This window comes from Oncorhynchus mykiss, chromosome 17 (genome assembly GCF_013265735.2).
Source record: "Oncorhynchus mykiss isolate Arlee chromosome 17, USDA_OmykA_1.1, whole genome shotgun sequence".
NCBI classification, from domain to species: domain Eukaryota; kingdom Metazoa; phylum Chordata; class Actinopteri; order Salmoniformes; family Salmonidae; genus Oncorhynchus; species Oncorhynchus mykiss.
Window position 1 is genome coordinate 22,060,325 of NC_048581.1, and position 20,484 is coordinate 22,080,808.

The 20,484-nt window shown below is 44.6% G+C and overlaps 1 protein-coding gene across 3 annotated transcripts in view; it reads right to left on the minus strand.

Annotated features, from left to right (window-relative positions):
- LOC110493498 (myosin-11) overlaps nt 1-20,484 on the minus strand; it is a 36,785-nt gene that overhangs the window by 3,445 nt on the left and 12,856 nt on the right. For 2 of the 3 annotated variants that reach the window (XM_036949392.1, XM_036949394.1), the window contains exons 4-38: nt 20,159-20,258; nt 19,947-19,970; nt 17,329-17,421; nt 17,002-17,065; nt 16,252-16,350; nt 15,679-15,822; nt 14,923-15,018; nt 14,606-14,724; nt 14,242-14,394; nt 13,850-14,023; nt 13,446-13,619; nt 13,210-13,324; nt 12,791-12,984; nt 12,050-12,171; nt 11,759-11,828; nt 11,398-11,558; nt 10,986-11,094; nt 10,723-10,854; nt 10,282-10,488; nt 9,969-10,106; nt 9,532-9,655; nt 9,058-9,229; nt 8,531-8,743; nt 8,149-8,293; nt 7,634-7,840; nt 7,269-7,373; nt 6,902-7,054; nt 6,324-6,572; nt 5,792-6,004; nt 5,392-5,604; nt 5,045-5,206; nt 1,651-1,779; nt 1,458-1,546; nt 1,112-1,235; nt 35-160 (exon numbers count right to left, since the gene is read on the minus strand). In XM_036949392.1, the coding sequence (XP_036805287.1) occupies nt 35-160; nt 1,112-1,235; nt 1,458-1,546; nt 1,651-1,779; nt 5,045-5,206; nt 5,392-5,604; nt 5,792-6,004; nt 6,324-6,572; nt 6,902-7,054; nt 7,269-7,373; nt 7,634-7,840; nt 8,149-8,293; nt 8,531-8,743; nt 9,058-9,229; nt 9,532-9,655; nt 9,969-10,106; nt 10,282-10,488; nt 10,723-10,854; nt 10,986-11,094; nt 11,398-11,558; nt 11,759-11,828; nt 12,050-12,171; nt 12,791-12,984; nt 13,210-13,324; nt 13,446-13,619; nt 13,850-14,023; nt 14,242-14,394; nt 14,606-14,724; nt 14,923-15,018; nt 15,679-15,822; nt 16,252-16,350; nt 17,002-17,065; nt 17,329-17,421; nt 19,947-19,970; nt 20,159-20,258 (4,912 nt within the window). The remainder of the gene's footprint in view (nt 1-34; nt 161-1,111; nt 1,236-1,457; nt 1,547-1,650; nt 1,780-5,044; nt 5,207-5,391; nt 5,605-5,791; nt 6,005-6,323; nt 6,573-6,901; nt 7,055-7,268; nt 7,374-7,633; nt 7,841-8,148; nt 8,294-8,530; nt 8,744-9,057; nt 9,230-9,531; nt 9,656-9,968; nt 10,107-10,281; nt 10,489-10,722; nt 10,855-10,985; nt 11,095-11,397; nt 11,559-11,758; nt 11,829-12,049; nt 12,172-12,790; nt 12,985-13,209; nt 13,325-13,445; nt 13,620-13,849; nt 14,024-14,241; nt 14,395-14,605; nt 14,725-14,922; nt 15,019-15,678; nt 15,823-16,251; nt 16,351-17,001; nt 17,066-17,328; nt 17,422-19,946; nt 19,971-20,158; nt 20,259-20,484) is intronic. The other variant, XM_036949393.1, reaches the window with a different exon arrangement.

Below are 20,484 nucleotides of genomic sequence, written 5' to 3' on the forward strand. Positions count from 1 at the left end.
GGGGAGCAACCCTAGTAAATCTACTATCTCTGACCTGGTTCTCCATCTCCTGCAGCTTGGCCTTTAGGTCCTTGTTCTGCCTCTCCATCTGCTGCCGGGCGCTCTCGTTCTTCTGGGAGGTGGTGCGCTCGGTCTGCAGCTCATTGTTCAGCTGGTCCACCTGAGTATGAAGAGTGGTCAAGATGTGGTCACGCTGGGAGTTCAAAACTTGGTCACTGAGGGTTAAAGGTATGGTCAATGTACGTCCAAGAGTTGGTCAATGTGTGTCTAAGAGGTGGTCAATGAGGGTTGAAATTGTAGTCAATGAGGGTTCAAAGCATGGTTGATAAAAGGTCAAGTTGTGGTTCTAGTGCAGGGCTGCCCAACCCGCTTCCTGGAGATATCCTTATTTTTTTTTAATTTCACCTTTATTTAACCAGGTAGGTTGAGAACAAGTTCTCATTTACAACTGCGACCTGGCCAAGATAAAGCAAAGCAGTGTGACAAACAACAGAGTTCCATATGGAATAAACAAATGTACAGTCAATAACACAATAGAAAAAAGTCTTTATACAGTATCTGCAAATGGCGTGAGGTGGTAAGGCAATAAATAGGCCATAGTAGCGAAGTAATTACAATTTAGCAAATGAACACTGGAGTGATAGATGTGCAAGTAGAAATACTGGTGTGTAAAATATCAAAAAAGTAAATACAAAGAATATGGGGATGAGGTAGGTAGATTTGATGGGCAATTTACAGATGGGCTGTGTACAGCTGCAGCGATCGGTAAGCTGCTCAAGATAGCTCATGGTTAAAGTTAGTGAGGGAGATAAAGTCTCCAACTTCAGCGATTTATGCAATTCGTTCCAGTCATTGGCAGCAAAGAACTGGAAGGAAAGATCTACTGTCCTGTAGGTTCAGTCCAACCCTAATTTAGCATATCTGATTCAGCAATTGAAGGTCTTGTTGAGCAGCTAATTAGTTGAATCAGGTGTGTTAAATTAGGGTTGGACTGAACCTACAGGACAGTAGATCTCCAGGAAGGAGGGTTGGACAGCCCTGTTCTAGTGTGTTTAAGGTGTGGTCACAGTGTGTTTCAGGTCGTTAGGAGGAGGGGTCCTGCCAGTCTAACCTGTTGAGTGCTCTTCCTCAATCTGTCGTTGAGAATCTCCATGTTACTGCTCTCTTCCTCCAGCTCCTCCTCCAGCTGGGAGATCTTAGCCTCCAGCCGACGCTTTTCATCAGACAGGGCTGACCTGGAAACAGCACACAGGAAACAGTCAGTCACACAATGAATGCTCCCCTACACTACCACACAATGTTTCAGTTGCACAATGCTCCACTACACCACCACCTAATGCTGCGTTCAATTCACCGTTTCCAATTCATTCCACTTATTTGACTGTGGAAAATTGTGAAATACAAGAGGCATTATAATGCTGTTAACATCACATTAATTTAGTAAAGGTTCTACTTACTTTCCAGAGGTGTTGCTGGCTAGTTCGTCGGACAGCTCGTCCCGCTCAGCCTCTGCTTGTTTCCGTGCCCTCTCAGCAGCAGCCAGCTCCTACACACACAATAGCACTCTGGTCAAAAGTAGTGCACTATATAGGAAATAGAGTGTCATTTCACACTTTGCCATACTATCTACAGTGAGCCAGGCTACGTTACCTCCTGAATCTGCATGAGCTCAGCCTCCAGACTCTTAGCCTTCCTCTCGCTCTCCTTGGCCGTACCCAGCACCTCTTCTCTGGCTGCACGGGCATCTTCCAGTTCCCTCTGGAAGTCCTTCATCTGGGCCTGGAGATGGAATGACATAGTTACATTATGAGGCATCAGAAGGCTTTCATAATGCTTTATAAGGTGTGATGGGTTCCAACTTCTAAACTTGAAATATGAAAAATTCTTGTTCATGGTACTGAGGGAGAGAGGGGAATGCAGAACGGTTACATTCTGTCAGAACATGTTATTGATAGACATCAGGTATCCTATGGAAAGGAGAAAGGCTACAGTCTGGTACAAGTCAAGAGGACAGCCGTGAGTTGGGGAGGAGTGAGGAATTTGGGCCGAGGTCAGGTCAGATGAAGTGAGAAAGAACATGCATCACTAAAGTCCCGTCTAGCAACAGAGATGTATTGGCTGTCCAGATGTGTAAAGGAGGGGACTCAGCATAGGAGGAAGGTTTAAATACCAGTGCTTGTGTAAATAGGTCTTTGTCCTTTCAGCTGTCTAACCAATTGGGTGAATAAACTTGGTTAGAGCTTTTCATAGTTGTCCATTAGTTTTACTCTGTTTATTTAGAACCTAACAGGTGTTATGTCAAAGCCATAGCCAAACCTCACACTAGCTGGATTCATTTTACACCATGAATGTCAGTTACATAAGGCTACATAAGACATGCTACATATGACTAAATAAGGAATAGGCTGTCGTACTGCTACATAAACACAACAGTATCACTGTAAGGTAATGTGTTACAGCACATATGTCAGAGTCAAGGCCCGCGGGCCACATCCGGCCCGCAAGAAGGTTTTTTACGGCCCCTGGGATGATCTTGATTTATTATTAGAACCGGCCCGCAGCAAGCCGGCAGCCCGCAGATCTTTTACACGCACCAATACTACATTTCCCACAATGCAAAGGTGACGCACCGAGCAGTAGGCTGCTTCATTTCAATATTTATTGGCACAGCAGTCGTCAGCATCACAGTAAAATTAACTTTCAGATACCCATCAAAAATGGCAAAACGGAAGGTGGATACTGAGAACCGGGGGTTTCAAACAAGGTGGGAGTCGGAGTATATGTTCACGAAGGTAGCTGGAAAACCTGTGTGTCTTCTGTGTGGAGAAAGTGTGGCGGTACTGAAAGAGTATAATCTGAGACGACATTATGAAACGAAACACGCGGACACACACGCGGACGCAACTGTCAAGGCCAGTTTTATTTTGGCAGAAGAGATCGCTAAATCAGCCCGGCCATTTACGGAGGGGGATTTCATCAAAAACTGCATGATTAAAGTTTGTGACGAAGTTTGCCCAGAAAAAAGGCAACTCTTTTTAAATGTGAGTCTGAGCAGAAACACCATTGCCGAGAGAGTAGACCAGTTGTCCATCAATCTAAAAGAGCAGCTTGTGAAAAAGGGAAAAGATTTTATTGCATATTCCTTGGCTGTGGATGAGAGCACCGACATTTCTGACATTGCCCAGTTGTCAATTTTCATCCGCGGAGTGGACTCCAACCTAAGCGTGACAGAGGAGTTTTTGGCTTTACGTCCTATGCATGGCACAACTACGGGGCATGATTTGTATGAAGAGGTGTCAAGATGTGTAAATGAGATGGAGCTGCCTTGGGAAAAACTTGTGGGTTTGACAACCGACGGAGCACCTGCGATGTGTGGACACAGGAGCGGACTGGTGGCGAAGATACGGGAAAAGATGCAAGAGGAAAACGCGACAGGTGAGCTGACAGCTTATCATTGTATCATACACCAGGAAGCGTTGTGCGGTAAAGCCTTGAAAATGGAGCATGTAATGAGCATCATCACGCGCACAGTTAACTTTATCAGAGCCAAAGGTTTGAATCACCGCCAGTTCAAGGCATTTCTGACGGAGTTAGAAACGGAGCATGGTGATTTGCCTTATCACACAGAGGTGCGATGGCTAAGCCAGGGAAAGGTGCTTCAAAGATGTTTCGAGCTTCGTGAGGAGATTTGTCTGTTCTTGGACAGCAAAGGGAAAGACACAACACAACTCCGAGACGAAATGTTTCTGTGTGAAATGGCTTTTCTGTGTGACATTACGAGTCATCTGAATGCAATAAACTTGCAGCTGCAGGGTCGGGATCGTGTCATCTCTGATATGTACAGTACAGTGAAGGCATTTAAAACCAAACTGACTCTGTGGGAGACGCAGATGCGGAAAGAAAATTTGAGCCACTTTCCCAGCTGCCAGACCATGAAAGAGAAGCTCTCTACCAGTGCGTTCCCGAGCACACAGTTGGCTGATAAAATAGGTATGCTTGCCGCTGACTTTCGACGCCGATTTGCTGACTTTGAAGCACAAAAAAGCAGGTTGGAACTGCTCGGTAACCCATTTGCTGTTGACGTGGAAAGCTCACCACCAAACCTCCAAATGGAGTTGATTGACCTCCAATGCAATGATGCACTGAGGGCAAAATATGCGGCAGTGGGTGCTGCGGAGTTCGCCCGTTTCCTCCCCGGCACAATGCCCCAGCTGCGCATCCAGGCTGCTCAAACGTTGTCTATGTTTGGCAGCACATACCTGTGTGAACAACTGTTTTCTTTGATGAACCTGAACAAAACATCACACAGAAGTCGACTTACTGCTGAACACCTCCACTCAATTCTGAGGATTTCTTCAGCTCAGAGCCTTACCCCGAACATTGATGAACTTGTGGAAAAGATGGGACACCACCAAGTATCACCCTCAACCTCAAACAAGTGAACATTACTGTGCAATCACATATTTAGAGTTTTTACTCAGTTCAAGTTTAAAAGTTAAAATTTAATATTTGTTTTCACTGCATGTTACTTCTCCTTAAACAAAGTGTTGTTTTTGATTAATAGATTTTTGCACTTTATTTTTTTGTATTTCAATCCAATTATATTTTAAAAATATTTCAGTTGAGTGGATGATAGAAAATTGCTATTATTGTTTTTTCTTTGAAGTAAATTTAGCCCACTTTTGCTAAAATAGAAAATATAGTCTACTGATGGTGCCTTGAATACCGGTTTCTTTCATTTAATGTTCATGTTATGGGGATATTTATATAAAGGAAATTTGTCTTTTGTGTCTGTTGAAAATTAAAGATTACTGACAGAGCCATAAGAAAATATTGCTTTATTTATCTGATCATATTGTAATATATTTGTTAGGTTTTCAGTAGGTTCAATTAGGTTCACTAGACTATATGCGTCATTTAAAAATTTTTCAATGAACATTCGAACAGTCCGGCCCTCGTCTTGTAGCTGATTTTTTTATTTGGCCCTCCGTCCATTTGACTTTGACACCCCTGTGTTACAGTATCGTTGTTCGCTCCAACTCACCTGGATCTTGCGCAGCTGTTTGATGGCCTCATCGCGTCCCTTGTTTGACATCTCAATCTGTCCCTCCAGGTCCTTCATGTCTCCCTCCAGCTTCTTCTTGGCTGCTGCCGCCGTGGCTCTCTGCTTCCTCTCGTCCTCTAGCTCAGTCTCCAACTCACGCACCTGGGGAGCACACATACAGAAAGCAATGGTTGAGCACAAGCTCAATTCAGCAACATTTGTTGCTGTGTATGTGTGTCAGCTCAAGAGTGGCTTGAACACCCTGGAGAGTTAATCCCATGAACCTACTACTCTTCTGTGTAACAAAATGGTGGCTTTTCCTCTTTAGTTTTTCCTTCTTTCCCTACCTGCTTTATGAGCTGTCTCTTCTTCTCCTCTCCCATCTCGTCACGTCCCACCAGGTCCCTGTCGAACTGGGCCTTCAGGGCCTGCATGTTGACCTCCAGACGCAGCTTGGCGTCCTCTGCAGCCTGCAGCTCGTCCTCCAGCTCCTCCAGCTGGGTCTTCATCTCCTCCACCTGGGCCTCCAGCCCACGCTTCCCCTTCTCCAACTCATGGACCTACGGATGGGATGGAGGGGTGGGTGGGTGAGAAAAGGTTGTGGACATGCCTGCCACCTATTGGTGGTTTAAGAATATTGCCATTAAAAAAAACCTAGTTCTGGATTCAAAATCAGGCTCAATCTAGGACTAGGCTTGATCGGTATCTGGCCCATAGATTCCAGAGAAGTTGGTTGTCCACACTCACACTCTTGCCCACGTCGTCCTTAGAGCTGACCAGGTCTTCCATCTCAGTCCTCAGGGACTTGTTGGCTCTCTCCAGCTCCTCCCTGCTCTCCTGGGCCTCCTCCAGAGCACGGGCCAGAGACAGGGCCTTGGTCTCCTTCTCCCTGGCCTCTGCCTCAGCACGGTCCCTCTCATCAGCGTACTTACTGGAGATGGTCTTCTCCTCGGCCAACATCTGGAAGAAAGAGTGAAGTGGAGAAGATAAGTTCAGATGACTTTCAAGTCCACATAAATTTGAATTCACTTACACGGCAGAGAAAGTAGTTAAAGAGAAGTATTTTTTGTTGTTGCATGATTTAAGTAATGTTTTCTCCTTATTTACATTCTCCTACACCCTGTTTATCTTTAACATAACATGCATCACAATTGCCCTTTGATTAGTGTCAGCATTTGGATATGTCTGTTGTACCAGCAGGCAAAACCGGTTGGTATTGTGTCATTTCCATCCCTATAATGTTATGTCGACCAGTTTTGTAGTTGGTTGGTTGACTGACCTGGTCGAACTTCTTCTGCTTCTTCTCCAGGTTGGAGACGATGGTCCTCTGGTTGTCCAGGTCCATGAGGATGTCCTCTAGCTCCTGCTGCAGACGGTTCTTGGTCTTCTCCAGCTTGTCGTAGGCAGAGGCCTTCTCCTCGAACTGGGTGTTGGACGCTTCCAGGTCTCTCTGAAGACGCTTCTTGCTCTCCTCCAGGAGCTCATTGTTGCCGGCCATTTCTTCAAGCTTCTTCTTGGAGTCTGACAGCTGATGATACAAGGAAAATAGTGTAAACAAGTGTATGAATGTACTTTCTTCACGTTTTCATTATTTGTTCATTTAACTGTTATTTTACCAGGTTAGTTGACTGAGAACACCTTCATTTCCAGCGAGTCTTCATTTTAAGTGGATGCTGTATTTGACTGTCCCAATACAGTAACTCCGAATGACCACTACAATCTCTTGTTTTGGGAACATAACGCACAGGAAATGTCCACTTGAAATGGTAACAAGATGGATCTCTTCACATGCAGCATCCATCTCAATGAGGTTTTACCATTTGACTCCGGTCTCTGACCCTGTGTGTGAACTCTGACCTGTATGTTGAGGGTGGACACGTGTCTCTCCACGTTCCTCTTGGCCTCCACCTCCTCCTCCAGCTGTTCCTGCAGACTGTTGCGGTCGTCCTCCATCTGACGCAGCTTCGTGGAGAACTGCAGCTTCTGACGGGTCTCCTCAGCCAGCAGCTCCTGAGGAGGGCAGAGACAAAATCAAAGTTCAGTATCAAACACCAAACAATGAGCAATAAGTGCTACATACAGGATATCATAAACCAGTATTGAACCACACAGAGCAGTTATGGTGAGTCATTTTGGTAATTTCTCACTTAAAATATACTTACAATGAAATGTTAGCTTGCATGAATATGCAGTACAGAATAAACAGGATGTATTGTGTGTGTACTTGTGTGTCTTGGACTTGGGCACTGAGGGTGGAGACATCTTTGCTCAGCTTGATGTTCTTCCCCTCAGCTTCATTCAGGAGGTTGGTGACACTCTCTAGTTCAATCTGTGTAGAGAAAGAGATGGGATATTAGTCAGTATCTCATCTAGCTAGTGAATCTTGTCTTCTATTTCTAATGGACTATTTAATCCAGTCATCTATTGCATTGTGCGTCATTATACATAACGAATATCATTCTACAAAGAATAGGGTCCCTGTGTGGGTCTATGGGTGTTCCAGCAGGTCCACATTTTTTATGAATTATGGCCATATGGGCTCTGTGTGATGACGTCATCATTGTGCGACCCCTCATCGTCGTCACTCACAGTGATCTTGGAGCAGCGCTCTCCCAGCTCGCCCTTCTGCTTCTCGCTGTCGGTGAAGCGCGCCTGCAGCTCGTTCAGCTGACCTTCGACCTTCCTCTTCTTGTTCTCCACGTCCTGTTTGGCCGTGGTCAGGGAGCGCACCTCCACCGTCAGCTCCGACGTCTCCTTCTCCAGGGCCTGCTTGGCCTTGTCCAGGTTCGACTTCACCTGGGGGACACAGAGAGGAAGGGGATTCAACCAGTCAATGGAAATACTGTATAATGTAGGTAGGCCCACACAGCATCTAATACATATGGATTTTTCCGTATCTTGAAACCAGAGTGCTTATACACAGAGCTTCCATAATAGAAAGGTAAAATGTATCCTGTTCTGTGGAAGATGGATTCATGCACACATTACGTTTTCATATGCTTCAGAATGTAGTCAGTTAGTCACATCAAATCTGGCCAGTGAGATGATGCTAAACAATCAGATACAGAACTTTGGGCACTTGTAGTGTAGCTACATTTCCTTACCCGTTTGGACTGCTCCAGCTGCTCTGTGAGCTCCTCTACAGCCTGGGTGTGTTTCTGTCTCATCTCCTGCACCTGGGCCTCGTGGGTCCGACCTTCATCATCCATGGCCTTCTTCAACAGGTTCACCTCCTGTTCTCTCTTCGCCCTGCAGAGATGAGAGGATGGATGTTGGTGAAAGAATGAATGATGGATAGATGATGAATTGAATGAGTGATTGAATAGACCAAGTATTACCTTAAACTGTATGAATATACAGACAAATGACCAAAATGGCTATGTTCCAATGTCCATACTAGCATTCACTAAGAATATATTGCTTCATACTAAGTGGTATGCCGGTGTGGATATTGGAACAGAGCCACTGCCTAGTATTTGTACTCACCGAAGCTCCTGCTGGGTAGCGGTGCTGTCAAGTGTATCCTCCAGCTCAGACTTGAGGGCCTCCAGCTCCTCTCCCAGGTCCCTCCTGGCCTTCTCAGTCTTGTTCCTGGCCTGGCGCTCTGAGTCCAGGTCCTCCTGAAGGTCTGAGATGTGGCCCTCCAGCTCCCGGATCTTCTTTAGGGCATTGTTCTTCTGGGCCATCTCGTCCTCTAGCCTAGGGGAAAAAGGTGAACATTGATGAAAATTGAGGAACATTGTTTATACATTGTTAATACGTTGTTTGTGGATGATTTCAAGATAAAACGTATCACTAATAAAAGGCATATTCTGAGCTGATGCTAATATCAATAGATGGCACTGTTACATTTGGTGCTGTGTTTTAGAGGTCATATACAAGTGTAATGTGGACTTTATCATAGTATCATGTGAGGATCTATAAAACAACTGAAGGGGGCTCAAAAGGAAAGAATAATGAAAAGTGACAAAATTACTAAAAATAAATAGCAAAATCCAGTGTTTGTTGCCCACCTGGCCAGAGCAGCCTGTAGCTCCTCCTCCTTCTTAGCCAGCTGGGCTTTGAGCTCAGCGATCTGGGCCAGCAGGTCGGCTATCTGCTCCTGGAGGTCGTTAGACTCCGCCTCCAGCTTACGCTTTGCTTTGTCCAGCTCCTGCCGACCCTTCTCCTCCTTCTTCAGACGGACTAGAGGACAAAAGATAAAGAAATATATGGAAGGTTACTCTATGGCTGAAGATGTGTGGTGGCTGAATAGCTTCAATATGTTCTTCAGACAAACTTAAGGACACCACAGATTGTTTACGATATAGGATGCTCCTTTATGGATATGGCTAGTTTTTCCTGGTCAGGTCACATGTCAGGAAAACCCCCAAAGCCACTATTTGTAAGGACAAAGATGTGCATTGTTGCTTGATAACTGAATAGGTGTGGTATCCATTGAGAGTGGTTTATTTGATGTCTGGATGGGGTAAAAGATTGATACGAACCCTCAAGTTCAGAGATCATCGACTCGTGTTTGTTCTTGAGCTTGGTCAGGTTTTTGGACTTCTCTTCCTCCTCTGCCAGGTTGGAGCTGAAATCTGCTAGCCTCTCCTCCATTAGTTTCCTCTCCTAAAACAGGGTACACATGGAAAACAAACTGGTAAACACACAGTGTAAATCCTAAACGTCATACCCCAGCTTTCATCCAATGCCGATTGAGTGGACAAATGGAAAACAGGATCAACTGTCATTATCAAATCTTCATTGGAATCTTCATTGGAATCATGGGCCTAGAGGCTTATTTTATGATGCTTGAGACATAATATGGTAATTGACACACTAGTCTCTCTTGATAGACGAAAACACTCAAATGTTCCTTTAATGGCCCATAGCCTTGACAATACGTCTCATATGACGCCTGAGACATGGTACTATAACTGACCTTTAACAGTTTGGTGTTGTGGTCCTCCATCACTAAGACATCGTCCTCTAACTTCTTGATCTTGCCTTCACATGCTACCTTCTCCAGCTGCAGCTTCTGACGGGCATCCTCCTCCTCCTCCAGATGTTCCTCCAGGTCCTAAACACAAACCAAGAAGAACTGAACTGCCAGACTTAGGATTCAACCCAGCAACCCTCTAACCTACCGCCATGACTTAACATGACTGGCACAAGTCTAAGCAACACACACCCCGAACTCCAAAATACAAAGTCAAGGTGAAAGACACAGAAGGAAAGAAAAAGGTCAAACAAACCTGCATCTGTTGCTGCATCTTTTTCTTGTCCACCTGCAGGGCCTGAGCGCGGTCTTCCTCCTCTTCCAACCTGGCCTCCATTTCATGGAGGATCTCCTCCAGCTCCTGCTTTTTAGCGGCCAGACGCACCCTCATCTCCTCCGCCTCTGCATACAGCTCGGTCTCAGCCTGCAGCTGCTCCTGCAGTGCGTTCCTCTCCTCCATAATCTGGATAGAAGAGGAGCCAGAGAAAAAGCAAAGATCTTAATAGAAAGAAAAGTGTAGGGGGCCCAACACACAACCCTGTGGTACACCGAACTTTTGAGTTAAGAAGTGTTATGAAATAAATACATTATGTAAATGCCAATACTTTTTTTGAGGCAATGAAAGTGGTGAAAAGGGTTACAATAGTAATTTCATTCAAACAAATATCTGTTCCTGGTGAATGAACCCTATACATACTGTTGTGTGTTTCAGGGTGATCTCCTTCAGCTCTGATTCGTACTTCACTGCAGACTCCTTGGCCTTCTGCAGCTCCTCGTCCTTCAGGCCCATCTCCTCCTCCTGGCGGGTCACTTGCAACAGAGGCTTGACCTGCAGGTCAGAACGACCTGACTTGGTCAACACTGCATCCACCACCAAAGTCTAAATCTGATGTCCTTGGTAAGTAGGACAGACATCAATTAATGGAGTGAGTTGAATAGTTCATGTTGTTGAAACTCTACCTTGGTGAAGAGTCTCCACCACTGCCAGTTTCTGAGTTTGAGGTAGGCAGCACAGTTCCTCTGAATCACCTTCATGGCCATCAGTTGCTGCTGTCTCTTAGCAAAGGCCCTGTTAGAACACAGGAGCGGAACCAACATTGACCACTGTAATGTAGCATTTATTTGCTCATAAAAGCCGTTTGCACTGATTCAGTTTCAATTGTGGACTGTGCTAACAGCATACATAGTGGAACTTTCGGAACCAGAATCAGAAAAAGTCTGTCCTGGAAACATTATATTGCGACGTACCCTGAACTTTCCCTAACATTTAGGGGACGTTCCCAGGACAAAATGTTAGCTGGGTAGAATTGATATATATAGACGGAGGGCTTTATTGTATTAAAGCAGTGTCAACAGCAGTGCCATTGCTCACTTTCTGGCCAGGAAACCTCTAGCCTGGGACTGGAAGGCGATAATGACCACCGTAATCTTCAGATCTCTCTCCTCCTCGAGCTGGGCCAACACGCCGGTACGGAAGAAAATCTTACTCTGACCAATCCGGTACAAGTTGGGGTCCAGATCCAGGTGCTTAATCTACAGAACCAGGAAATGGGACAGAAAAGGAATGTGAGAAAAGGGGAATTAAGCTTGGTATGTGGCAGAGTTGGTACCAGTTGGTTTCTATCTTGGTACTTGGTGTCTTGGTAGAATTCCAGAGAAGATAATATGTTTTTATAGACTTGATATGATACATTTCCTGATGCTAAGGTTTGGAAATGGCTCCACTTTCTTACCATGAGACCACAAGCCTGTTTGCCATCCATGAATCCCTTGGGGATAGCACTAGCCGCCAGGATCTCGTAACTGTAGAGTGAAAATATTGAGACAGAGACAAAGTCTGATGATTTAAGAGAAATGTTTACCACAGGCTGTGTTTGATACATGCCAATGTTGAATGAACTGGATAGTAGGCAATAGTATAGCCTGGTTAAACCAGACTGAACGGTGAAACCATGGTGAGTGACAGTGTCCAGGCTGGTTTAACCAGGCTAAGGCAACAGATTCTTCCATTCCAGTCTACTCACCGCTGACGGAACTCCTGGAAGAGGATTCGGTTGGGGAACCCTTGCCGGCAGATACGGATGCCCTCCAACACACCGTTGCATTTCAGCTGATCCAAGACCAGATGGGCGTCCAGTTTCCCCGCCTGAGGACAACGGGTCAGGATATAGGATTAATGAATATGATTACATTTGCTTTACATATTGTATACAAAACATCATAAATTTGTTACAAATACCCAAGCATAGCAAACACTAAAGTAAGGGCGAGATTATTTACGGCTCCTTACCTTACGAATAGAAATAAGTACATAAAGTCATTCTTTAGATTTGTTCTAAAAAGTTTAAAAAGGTTGAAAGTGAAAAAGTAGAAAAAGCAGTTGAAGAAAATACTTAACACTCCTTCATAACTGGGGGAGAAACACTTCATTCCATTCAAATGTCCTAAATTGCCTTTATCAGGCAAACAGGGCGTCTTGCCGCTAATCTAATATGGTATTTTTTCCCATTTTACAGAGGGAGTTGCTTGCACCTCTCCTCTGCATCAACAAACTACAGTTCAAAAGGAATGCCCCTACAAGGGGAACAATAGTGGTGGACTGAGGTAGGCTTGAATTGAATCAAGTGGATTTCTTCACTCCACTTAGACACTGGCAACAGGGTGAAGGGAACCGCCCTCGACTTGCAGCCTAATAGACCTTTGTTCACAGCTGAACGTTCTATTGAATGGCCACATTGTGAGTAATGTCTATGCTTAGTGCCTACCCTCTTCTCGTGGTTAGGGATGATACATCTGACGAAGTTGGGCTGGGTGTTGTGTAGCGTGGTCATGAGCTTGGCCAGGGACTCCTTGTAGAGCTGACCCACGGTCCGGAACATGCCCTTCTTGGTCTTGGAGCCGCTGGGCATGGAGCTGTCGGACATCTTGGCCATGGTCTCCAGGCCCACCACGCGGTCCGCTGAGTCACATTCATGACAGAGAGGGGGGTTCGTTTTAGGATTTGGGTTAGGTTAGGACACTGGCAGCCTGTATGCCAAACATGACACCAGTTGGCTAATAGTTCTGGTTACCACGCTTAGGAGGCAATATTTTCAATCAGAGCTAGTCACACAAAATGAAAGGGTATATGTATCCATCTCGATGCTAAAAAGGCAACTGCTAACTGGAGTCCAGGGGAACTTACCATCTTTCCAGAGCTCCTGGATAAACGTGTTGGACGAGCCGTTAAGCAGTGCTATGACGTTGTCGTTGAGCGGGTCCATGTTCTTTGTCAACCAATTATCAGCATTGTAGTCCACCTACAGGCAAATCACCACACATTTCCTGTATTTGTATGTGATCCCTGTGAGGATTGAACCCACAACCTTGTCCCTCTTACCCACTTACTGAGCCGCACAGCACCACAAAGATGATAGATACCTTTCCAGCGTAGTGGTGAACAGAGAACACTGTCTTGCTCTTCAGCTGTTTGGGTTTGCTGAACTTGATGTGGCTGGCCTGGGTGTTCATGAGTTTCTCCACGAAGGAGACGTCTGTGGCTTTGGGGAACCAGCACTCCTCATCCAGCAGTGCCAGAATACCAGGAGGATTGTTCTGTGGAGAAACAGAATTCAAATAAATATTTTCCTGGTTTCTTAATATATCTAGCTAAGGTTTCCAGGACACAGATTAAGCCTAGCACTGAACTAAAAAGCTCTTTCAATGTAGAATCTACCCTGAGAATGCTATTTAGTCTTGGACTAGGCTTAATCTGTATCTATTTAATGTCTTAAATGCATACATTTTACACCTAAATAGTGTTTTTCCACAGTCTTCCCACTCACCGGCCTCTCAATGAGCTCAATGCAGGGCTGCAGGTCCAGGCCGAAGTCGATGAAGCTCCACTCGATGCCCTCCCTCTGGTACTCCTCCTGCTCCAGGACGAACATGGTGTGGTTGAACAGCTGCTGCAGCTTCTCGTTTGTGTAGTTGATGCACAGCTGCTCAAAGGAGTTATCCTGCAAGAGAAGGGAGAGAAGAAGAATTTGAGTTTCCACCAAAGACAGTTTGGTGTGCCGCAGGGTTGTGTGCTAGGCCTCCCAAGTATTTTCCTTCATCTTAATACAACTCAATAGCTCAACTTTGACGTATAGCATGTAGCCCAAGTCTTATCCAAGATATCGTACATACAACCCTATGAATCCTTCCATGCAATCATATGAATCCCCTCACTCACCTCAAAGATCTCAAAGCCAGCGATGTCGAGGATGCCCAAGAAGGATGCTCCCTGGCGTTTGGTCTTGTCCAGAGCCTTGTTGACCCTAGCTAGCAGCCAGCGGAACAGACGCTCGTACATAGCCTTGGCCAAGGCCTCGATGGCAAAGTCAGCCTGGAGGAAACAGAATAAAATATAGATAACTAAACATAGTTTAAAACAGTCTCAAATTCAGCCCAGCAGTATGACCTATTCCTGGACCAAAAAGCACTTTTAGTGGAGATTCTCATTTGAATAATGTTTTTTAGCCCAGGAGATAAAATCTGAGTCTGGGAAACAGGCGAACAGGACTGTCTGAATTTCAGCCTGCCAAAGCAACATGTACCTGCTCTTTGGTCTGGGCCTTCTGCACCACCTCTCTGCCCACTTTGATGCGAGGCGTGAGAATGGCTCTGGTGAAGTCTACCACGTTGATGCCCTGGAGATGACACACCTTCTGAGCCGCTGGAGAGGTAAGAAACAAAGACCCATTTCAGAAAGAAAGTAGATGTGATATTGTCCTACACATTATTAACATACAGCATGTACTACATTTAATAAGTGGCGTAATACATACCATATTCATAGCACAACATATACTATACTATAACATACAATGGCAAATAACAACATAATATATACACAACTAGTGCACTATCTAACCTGTGTTGTCAGGCATGGTGGCCTGCTCCTGGTTCCTCTCCTTCTTGAACTCTATGTTTCCCAACTGCAGCACCGTGGAGCACACCTTCAGGATGCCTAGAGGACACAGACAGCACAGAGAGTACAGGTCAATTACAGTAAGTACAGGGACAAATCAAAATGGCCGCCATGACATGCCATATTCTATGCCTCGTCAGCCTAGCTAGTCAGTCACCATTAGCTATCTAAGATCTGCACACCTAGTTTACTGTATCTAATGTATTTGACATGCTGATGTAGGGCCACCGGGTTATCCTGACCATGTGATCTTGAAGAAAACATCCTAGACTCAAGTCATAGCCTGGTTATTCCTGAAAGTTATATCATATAACATTATAGTGGAACTGCCCTAGTAATGAAGGGTTTGTTGTGTTTGAATAGAATGGCCCTGTGCTGTAGCCTACCTATCCCCTCATCCTCAGTGAGGCCCATGCTATGCAGGACTTGTTAAGGTGATTGAATAGAATGGCCCTGGACTGTAGCCTACCTATCCCCTCATCCTCAGTGAGGCCCATGCTATGCATGGTCTCATGCAGGACTTGTTAAGGTGATTGAATAATTGATTGATGTACCAATTATTTTTTTTGTTGATTCAATTAATGAACTACTTATCCTCTTGTTCTCAGTGAGGCCCATGATGTTCATGAACATACGCAGGACTTTTTGGGGTGATTTGTTGGTTTGATAAATTGATTAATTTATTGATTGATACAGTACCGGTCCTCTCTTCCTCAGTGATACCCATGATGTTCATGGCCTCCATGGTCTCCTCGTACATCTCGTCGTCCTGCTGGCCCGAGATTGAGACATGGCCCGCAATCAGGAAACGGTAGGCGCTGAAGTTCTCCAGCAGAAGCTCCTCTGGAATGACAATGATTCAGTGTGTTCAATTTTGACAGTTCTAGAAATTCTAGCTCTAAGTTCAATCACATACAAGAGCGCATCTGGGACAACAACGGTTGAGGGTTTTCATTGATGAAGTGGAGAGTTCTAGAAATCCGAGCTCTATAGTATCAAGAAATGATAATATTTGATTGTGTACAGAATGATTCTGCTTCTGGGGTCAATGGGATGAAAAGTAGGACTTCCACAACTGCCCGTCCTGCACTACAAATTAAATATCCTACTCTCCTCCACCATGACAATAATCAGGTTGATCAGGAACCCTGATCTAAATCCAAAATGGCACCCTATTCCCTACAGAGTGAACTACTTTTGACCAGAGCCCTATGGACCCTGGTCAAATGTAATGCACTACCTAGGGAATAGGGAACACAACCCAGATCTTACCGCGTAGCTTGTCCTTGACCCCAGCCACCATGTAGTAGAAGATGTGGAAGGCTCTCTCAGTCTTGGCCTGTCTGATACAACGAGACTTCTCCAGCAGGTCTGAGAACAGCCGTTAAGGATATACATTCTAATTCTGGATGGAGTTTCAAGTTTATGCCTGAGAGGAAAACAGCCTAAAGAAACGCATTTACAAACAAGCTTGTCTACTTTGTCATCTTACAGTGAACATACACAGTGAACTATACACAGAATATACATTATATGACACTGGAGCTTCATCATCTCAATTTCTGACACGTTCTTGGCAACCTGTATGTGATAACATGGACGGTTCAGCACCCTGTACCTACAGTATGCATGAACCTTCACAAAATCGGGCTCTGCGCCAAAACATCTTTAAAACAACATGACCCAAATACATAATTCCAACCTAAACATTTCTCATCATTCCATTCCATGGGAACTTAAGAGTTATTGGAGTGACAGCACTTTTTAGACTGTCAGTGTGCAGATGCCAACGACCTCCCCCAGTGTTTACCGTCGGTCACAGGAGAACCTATGACACTTCTAACAGGAATGTGTCAACAGTCCAATACCTCAGGTTTGGGTCTGGGTTCATGTTTACTGTTCAAACACAGGAGTCACAGGAGCTTTTGTAGCCGTTTTCCCAAGGTAGTGAACACAAAGAACAGCTTTTCTTAACCTGGATCCCCCCGTTTAGAGTTACAGTGTGTAACACTGTCAGGATACAGGTTTCAATGTTGGCTCCGACAATGTAGCCAGTCACATCAAAGTTGATGCGAATGAATTTACCCTAAAGGGAACAGGCACACCAGGATTACAGTAGGTCATGTGTTACACAACGAGGTACCGTATACATCCAACTGTCAGATGACTTAAATAATAATAATAATAATAATAATAATAATAATAATAATAATAAAAATATATGGTTTATTGTGCAAATTACACGAATCAATAGCTTGAATGAATGAATTGATGAATGTAAAAGTGGACACTACTCGGTGACCCGCCTCAAATACTTTAGGCCTATGCGTCTGCGAAAGGGGAACTCACAAATCGTGAAGAGTTGTCATTTTTGATGGTCTTGGCGTTCCCGAAGGCCTCCAGGATGGGGTTAGCCTGCAGAAGCTGCTTTTCCAGCTCCCCCTGGACAAAACAACGTAACGACAAACATTAAACTAAATCTGTGACATTATTCATTTGTAAATTGAATAGTCAAATAAAAGGCTGGGACAGCGCAGCACAAGCCCTATGAAAGTCAATTGAAAAAAGAACATTTTCTAAAGATAGAAAGAACAGAAAGAAATATATCCTAAAAAAACAAACCCAGTTGTTTTCAACAGTTTGGACTCCTATATCATCATCTCTACACTGTGTATATCTACATCGTGACTGGGCCTAATAGCATTATTACTGAGCGGACAGCACCTACAACTCCAGAACATCTAATCCCCTATTAGTCTCTCTGCACTGAGGACACGTGTCCCACCAACATGACTTATTTCACTACCAATCTGCCTCAAACTGAGACAACCAGGGCCTGATTGTTCAAATGAGGCCCAGTAGAGTGTTTGCTGGCTGGGCCAGGGGAAGGATGTGAAGAGGGAGTGGCTGGAGGTGGTAGATTCAGAGTGTTGCCGGTCTGGAGAGGGGCCAGAGCAGAGGGTGGCGATGGGAGTGTGTGCTAGTAGGTAGGCAGTGGGTCTGTTCCAGGTCCGCAGAGATGACAGGATTATTATTTCTATAGAAAAGGTGCTTCTTAGAAATCAAATATTTTGCATTTCTCTGAGGAAAGCATACCTCTGTCAAACACACACACACACACACACACACACGGAAATGTGCACAAACACACACATACTTAACAATGCTCCTCTGGCTTAGATGGAAAGCAGTGGATGGTTTAACCTCTCCCATCTTGACTAGCCGAGAATGATAGCTTGTTAGCTTGTTGTGGTCCTTACACCTGTTTTAATGGGTGTTTTTAGACTGGAGAGTTGAAACCAGGACACTTTTGTGCAAAACCACAGGGCAAATTAATGTAAATTAGGCTAATTATTTAACTGGAGTTCACAGGTGTCTGTCACATGCCTTTCAGATCTAGATCTATGAGAAAACTGTTTGATGATAACACATCAGCCAAATTTCCTATTGACAAATTCCCAGTAAGATAAAAGATAAATCTCACCCAAGTTAGATTTTAAAACAGAACAAGTTACTGCTACTTGAGTGAAAAGAGAGTAGCAACCAGATCCTTCACATTTCAGCAGGGAAAAGGCCCTGCTCGCTTCAGACAGCCACAGAGAAATAGAGAAAAGAGACAGAAAAACAAATGGAAAGAAACAGCGAGGGGAAATGACAGACGACAGGAAGGATCAGTCATTAATAGGCTGTTGAAATGGAGAGGAGGAAGGAGGAAGGAGGGAGGAGAAGAGAGCGACACATCCTAGTTCTAAAGCAGACGTATTAAGTCCACTGCTGGTGGTAGGCTTCTAAAAACTTAATTACATTCTAATCTCCACACTAGCATACTACTTAGAATGCATGGCCAATACATTGCTTCATACTAAGTACCCACTGGGCACAGACGTCAATTCAACGTCTATTCCACATTGGTTCAATGTAATTTAATTGAAATGACGTGGAAACAGTGTTGATTCAACCAGTGTGTGCCCAGTGGGTAGTAGAGAAGGCTGGACAATGAAATTATGATTGGGCTTCACTGCATCTCCTGAAGGTCTTGCGGGGTAATGGCAAAGAAAAACACATATTTTGACCCTTGACCTGGAAGTTAATCCCTTCATTGCTATACAATGATGACTATTCTGACAGTAGAGAGCTGCCCGAAAATGCACGTTTTTTTTAAAAATCAGGGGCGAAGAGAGACCTGGCTGTTGTGATGAAAAGGTCAAAAGTCAGAGATCACAAGGTCACGTGTAGGTCACATGGTGTCTGAAAAACTCCACACTGGTGCAAATCATCAAAAGTGGTAGAACAACTACTGTGTAACGCTACGGAGGAGCAAGACGCCGCCACAACGCCCACAGGACAAAATGGCGGGTGGTGTATGTTAGCATTAGGGGATGAGGTAGGGGGGTTCGGTGACAGGATATGAGGTCATTTGATAAACAGGAAAAGGTAGATGGACATGCTCACACTGTGCTCTGTTGATCTGTGACGATCTGTGGTGGTGGTTAACCGTTTCAATGCCGGGCTCCAACCCCAGGCAGTGAAAGTGTTTTTGGAAAACGATGGACGACATAACAATAACAACCAATCTCAGGGGGAATATAAAGTAAATCATCTGACATTATCTACCATTTTGTATTTGGATGAGAGGGCTGCATGTTAATTTAAAAAAAAAATCACTATCATGCAGTTTTTAGTTGTGAGGTCCATAACTGGTAATATCAGGAAGTTATGAGCACACAATGGGGATATGGGATGATATTGCTCATGTTATAGTACATTTTAAATGTATTATTTTGAGCTCAACAACAAAGGAGATGGGGAACTTGATAGGAGGGGGATCTTGTCAGAAATATATTGTGTTACTACAAAAAAAAAACCTGTCAGTGAGCCACTCTCGCATGCAATCCTTCTTTCTAGGAGAAAACACGCATACACCACCACACGCAAAACACACTTGGGTCATTCCCTTTTTTACTCACGTGGACAAATGCTCCTGGCTGTGTCTATTTGGAGGAAATTGCAGTACAGAATTATCATTCAACGGGGCAGTTTCCTCACACATTGGCCAAGTCTCCCTTAGAGCATGGAAACCGGCTTGGGGAGGTCCCCACTTTTGACACACAATAGCCACTTGTCATTGACGGCACAATGGCAAAAACCATACAAAAAACGTTGTTTGCAGTATACTTACAGCACTGGTGTCCTTCTTGCCTTTGTGAGAAGAGGCCACTAGAGCCAGATACTGAATGACCTTCTTGGTGTTCTCTGTCTTACCCGCACCAGACTCCCCACTGGAGAGCAGGAGAGATGGGTTAGAGAGAGAGAGAGGGGGGAGAGAGAGAGAGAGTGAAAGAAAGAGTTTGAGATAGAAAAACAGAGGGTGAGCGAGAGAGAGGGAAAACAGAACTGACAGGCTGTTCACAGTTGAATAACACACTTTAAACCGTGAACCACGTGAGTGACTGAGTGAAATAACATCAACTCCCAAGCACAATGTTATTGTCATTGTCCAAAGTA